The 5930-nt window shown below is 38.4% G+C and overlaps 1 protein-coding gene across 1 annotated transcript in view; it reads left to right on the forward strand.

The window, feature by feature from the left end:
* MMP16 (matrix metallopeptidase 16) overlaps positions 1-5930 on the forward strand; it is a 351037-nt gene that overhangs the window by 316326 nt on the left and 28781 nt on the right. Inside the window, exon 7 of the mRNA XM_007954910.2 lies at positions 2182-2320. Coding sequence (XP_007953101.1) covers positions 2182-2320 — 139 coding nt within the window. The remainder of the gene's footprint in view (positions 1-2181; positions 2321-5930) is intronic.

The raw sequence follows: 5930 nt of genomic DNA on the forward strand, positions 1-5930 counted from the left end.
TTCTGGAATTCCCATTTTCTCAAAGTTATCAATAATTTGTTATGATCCACACAATCAAATGTTTTTGCATAGTCAATAAAACACAAGTAAACTTCTTTCTGGTATTCTTTGCTTTGAGCTGAGATCCATCTGACATCAGCTATGATATCCCTGATCCCACATCCTCTTCTGAATCCAGCTGACATTTATGGAAGTTCTGTGTCAATATACTACTGCAACCATTTTTGAATTATCTTCAGTAAGATTTTACTGGTGTGAGATATTAATGATATTGTTCCATAATTTCTACTTTCTATGGGATCACTTTTCTTTAGACTGAGTACAGATGTGGATCTCTTCCAGTCAGTGGCCAGTTAGTCGTCTTCCAAATCTCTTGGCATCTGTCTTCCAAATCTTGGTTGAGTGAGTGCCTCCAGCACGGGATCCATTTATTGAAACATCTCACCAGGTATTCTGTCAATTCCTGGAGCCTTGTTTTTAGCCACTTCCTTCAGTGCAGCTTCAACTTCTCCCTTCAATACCATTGGTTTTTGATCATATGCCACCTCCTGTAATAGATGAACACTGACCAGTTCTTTTTGGTACAGTGACTCTGTGTATTCCCTCCATCTTCTTTTGATGTTTCCTGCATCATCCAATATTTTGCCCATAGGATCTTTCAGTATTGCAACTCAATGCTTAAATTTTTTCTTCAGCTTGAGAAATACTGAGCGTGTTCTTCCTTTTTGGATTTCCACCTCTGTGTCCTTTCACATTTCGTTATGGTAATTGACTTTGTCTTTTGGAGCTGCTCTTTGAAATCTTCTGTTCAGCTCTTTATCTTGTCATTTCTTCCATTTGCTTTAGCTACTCTTCATTCAAGGACAAGTTTCAGAGTCTCTTCTGACATCTCTGTCAGTTTGTCTTGTCTGTCAGTTTGTTGTATTATGGTGACTTGTATGTTGCTGTGAGGCTGGAGGCTGTACTACTGGTGTTTCAAATACCAGCAAGGTGGCCCATGGTAGATGAGTTTCAGTGGAGCTTCCAGACTGAGACAGACTCAGAAGAAGGATGAGGCCATCCATTTCAGAAAGAATTGGCCAGTGAAAACCTTATGAATAACAGTGAAACACTGTCTGATATATTACTGGAAATTCACTGAGATTCATGCCTCCCCCCCGCCTTTCTCTCTTCAGGATAACTCTGTTCTTTATGGTGACCATAAATTATTGTTGAACCCACACACATTTCAGGGTGAAAGAGAGCTCTATAATTATTCCAGATTATTAAGTGTAAATTTGGCAAAGTGGGAAGTATGACCACTCTATTTCATTACCATCATACAAGGTGTGCTTTCAAGAAGACTTCAGAGAATATTTTTGGTTTATATTTTAAAGATTATCTCAGGGCAATAGTTTCAGGGTTTCATCTAAACTTCGTGGCTCCAGGAAGTCTGAAGTCCATTAGAAATTAAAATTCTGTTCTGCAATTTTCCCTTTTGATCAGGATTCTTCGGTAAAATCTTTGATCCAAATGTTCAGTAAGGGTGGCTGAACATCATCCAGTTCTTCTGATCACATGGCAAAGGAGGTAGTTGTTCATGGAGGCAGTCAGCCACACGTTCCTCCTATTCCTGTCTCTCCTTCTTCTGTTGTTCCACACAAAAAGAAACCAAATGGTGTGCCTTGAATGGCTAGTTTTCAAGCTTTTAAGACCCTAAACATTATGCAGTGAACAGAGCAGAATCACTACACATGTTATTAGACCAATTAACTGCCCCATGAAACAAAGATCCTAAACCTTCAAATCAAGAAAACAAGTCCCGAGATGTTTTTGGTTGTACATAAGCAGCCTCAGCAGCTAATTTTTTGGTGGTGTTATATTTGTATATGTATCTATCACACAACTTTTGCAAATTCAACTTTTTACAGGTGTACAACTTATTTACAGCAATTGCAATAATCAGCTGTGCAACTCTATCCTTAATGAGATGTTTCCATCACTGTTAACCTCATTTGTATAGTTTACTATAAAAACATTTGTGATCTTTATAATAAACTTGCTTAGCTGTTTCTTTAATTGTTTTATTGTAAGCAAATGGTAGCAACATTAGATCAGTTTTGAAAGGAGTTGTATCATCTCACAATGAACTGCCACAGAGAGCTGCATGTTTGCTGAGAGGTACTTCTGCTTGGTTTCCAGGACCAGTGGTTTTGGCGAGTAAGAAACAACAGGGTGATGGATGGATACCCCATGCAAATTACTTACTTCTGGAGGGGGCTACCTCCTAGTATTGACGCAGTTTATGAAAACAGTGACGGGAATTTTGTTTTCTTTAAAGGTAAGTATGTTTCTCATGCCTTTTATTTTGACCAAGTCCCTGTAATACATAGAAGTAAATAATTAAAACCTATGGAGTGATGTTTGGTAGCTAGTGGATTTTATGCCATGAACTATATATGCTAATTCACATATAAAATTAAGTGAAATCAAAAATAATTTTTAATTCTGTAGTTCATGTTTTTTTTCTTACAGTACCTTTCTTTATAAGTCAATTTTAGAAGGCATGCTTAACTTACTATTTTTATATATGATCTTTTAACTTTACTTGATTTCCTCAGCATATGTTCAATAACATTCAGTAAACCAAGCAATTACTTATAAAAAGCCAAGAAAACTTATAAGAACCACCAAAAATCAAAAAAACTCACTGCCATCAAGTCGATTCTGACTCATAACAACCCCCATTGGGTTTCTGAGGCAGTAAATCTTTACAGAAGTAGATTGCCCCATCTTCCTTCCACAGAGCAGCTAGTGGCTTTGAATCACCAACCTACTGGTTAGCAGTCAATTTCATTAGACACCGCACCACCACAGCTCCTTATAAACTAACCTAAATATCACTATCATGAAGTTCATTAAATTCATTATTTATGTGTGTAACAAATTCAAATTGCATAAGTACTGCATGGCTTATGTTCAAAAGTGCGATTACCTGGTAAAGTGAATTTAGTCAAGTGCTTGACCACCGTCATAATGTTTGCTAATACTCAAAAACATAAAACTTAAATCCAGGGGGGTAAAATACAAGGAAAAGAAACAGAGTTGGATTACTGAAGCAATTGTGAGGAGAATATATTTGACTGAAAGCAGATGAGAACTAGAGTATAGAAAGAATATGACTGAAAGTATCATTCAAAAGCCTATGAAACTAAAAATATACTTAAACAAGGGTGAAGGTTGAGGAAAGGGAAAGGATATTTTATCCAAAAGAAACAATTATTCTGAGCACTGAAACAGAGGAAATGGTAGAAATGGAGAAAGTAATGAAAACCGTGGGGTTTGGAAAGCACTTATAACGATTTAATTCAGGCCCAATCAACTGATTTAAAATGAAAGAGTATACTTGGAATTTATTTTATCTTTCAAGATTGTACCTTGAGACAAAAGGCAGTACAGTACATTGGCTATAAGAACATTGAGGTTCTGCACTCATACTGCCAAATCTGAATGCTAACTGAATCAACTGGGCAAGTTACTCAATTCTCTGCCTCAGTTTTACCATCTGGAATGGGGCTAGTATTAGTGCCCATCTTGAAATTACACTTACTAAATTAGTTACTGGGAGCTCTGGTAGCATAGTGGCTAAGGCACTTGACTGCTAACCAGAAGGCTGGCGGTTCAAACCCACCAGCCACTCCTCAGAAGGAAGGTTGGGCAATCCTACTTCCGTAGTGATACTGCCTCGGAAACCCAAGGAGGGGTCACTATGAGTCGGGGCCAACTCGATGGCAAATAACAACAACAACAACAACAAATTAGTTACTACAAGTGCATGGCACATGTAAACCCTTGATTAATGGTAGCTATTGCTGCTGCTCTTCTTATTACTGTTAGTATGATTGTCCTCCAGCTGTCTGTAGTGAGCATATAAATGAAGTGGACTTGCACTATACTGCTGTGGATGAGGCAGGCATACCAATTAAAGACTGTGAATCTTAGGGACATGAATGTAAAAGGGAATTCCCTTTCCTGGCACCCTTCTTTGGCTTTATAAGTCACAGAAAATGGTGAAGGATAAGCTCTGAGGTAGCCCTGGGTTTGAGGGCTATCCCAGGGGTGCTGTCTCATCACAGGATCAATAATGCTCTCTGACAAAAGTGCTTGAGGAGAAACTCACAAATCAATGTTCTGACAGCTCCTTACTGCCTCATGGTCTCATGTTATTCCTTCTGCCTCTCCTAGCTCCTTCTCATCTTTCAGCATTCAGTTTAAGAAGTAGCCCCTAGTCCTCTTTGGTCACCCTGTTTAAAGTAGTGCCCTTCAATTTGCACACAGCCCTTACAAATATTTGAAATTACCTACAGCATTAGAATACAAAATGCATGACAGATGAATTTTGTTTATATTTTCTTATGCACTACTCAATACTCATTGCAATAAAAACAATAAAGTCAATATAGTTGAACACTGATTTAACTCAATATGGAGTTTCTTATGTTCTTAGGGTTCTAACAACAGGAATAACTTTATCTCTTGTCACATATTTATTTCACTTCTAGATTTTTGTGCTTGTTGGTGGCCTCTTCTGATACGTTACAAATACCAGGAAATGTCTAAGACCTTTTGTCACTCAAAAGATTCTACTCTGAGCTTCCTTCCTCCAGTTTATCTCCACCTTACATTCAGATAAACATCAAAGTCCAGGTGCAACATGCAGCCACACTGATGCAAGTGCCACCACTCCAAAAGGAGCCAGACCTCTGGGTATTCCCAGTAAGACCACCCCCTTCCTTATTCTCCAGCTCCAGGAGAGAAGTAAAAGCCTCAGAACCCTGGGCTTCTGGTAGACTCCCACCCCCCTTCTCTACCCTCAAGATAATGAAAATTGCTCTTTCTGCCTTGACCCCATGTATTTAAGGCCTGTATCTCTTTGAAAGACACAGAATACCTAGACCATTCCTCATCCCAAAGTTGCAGCCTTTGTGCCATTTTTCTATAGAACATGAGGAAAGTTATATGTCCTCTATCCTGTCCAAATCTCATTCCTCACTTTAATTTTCTAGAAACCATTTGAGAAACTACATAATTCACTTATTTATTATTTATGTGTATCCTTCTCACTAGAATATAAGCAAGGAATTTTCTCCTTTCTCTCTCTCTCTCTCTCTCTTTCCCTTCCTCTGCCTCATTATATTCTTTGTGCTTTACACAAGTGGTTGGTAAATATTTCCTATAAAGGATCAAATAGTTAATATTTTAGCCTTTGCAAACCATATGCTATCTAGAAAGAGACAGGTGGCACTTGTACATTCAGTGGGCTACATTATAGAAGAACCTCAAGTTTAGAAAACCTAAATCTTATAATAGGAGCTCTGGTAGCATAGTGCTTAAGGCACTTGACTGCTAACCAGAAGGCTGGCAGTTCAAACCCACCAGCCACTCCTCAGAAGGAAGATGGGGCAATCTACTTCTGTAGTGATACTGCCTCGGAAACCCAAGGAGCGGTCGCTATGAGTCGGGTCTGACTCAATGGCATATAACAACAACAACTACAACAACAACAACAAATCTTATAATTGGCCACAAACATGCCTGACTTTTTCCCACACAAGGGAGACATTTTCTATATTTCACTGGACAATAAACCTTCTCTTTTCTGAACATGGGGACACTATCTCTATAATCTAAGATTGTTTGCTGTACAAATGTCCTTGGAAAGATAATCCAAGGAAAATGTGCCTCTCTTCGCAAGACATGCTGAAAAGCAAAAGATCTGTAGAGAATCGTCTCCCATAATATACTGGCAATAAATAAGTGGGAACTGATTTTTTTTTTTTTTAATATCATTTACAGTTGCAAAAACGGCAAGGAGACCACATGTTCTGACCTCCTCTAATCTCACAAGAGGAAGACAGCAGTAACCCAAGGCCTATTACTGCAAGGCCAAA

Source organism: Orycteropus afer, unplaced genomic scaffold (assembly GCF_000298275.1).
Source record: "Orycteropus afer afer isolate SDZICR_OR568_19922 unplaced genomic scaffold, OryAfe1.0 scaffold00479, whole genome shotgun sequence".
Classification (NCBI taxonomy): Eukaryota; Metazoa; Chordata; class Mammalia; order Tubulidentata; family Orycteropodidae; genus Orycteropus; species Orycteropus afer.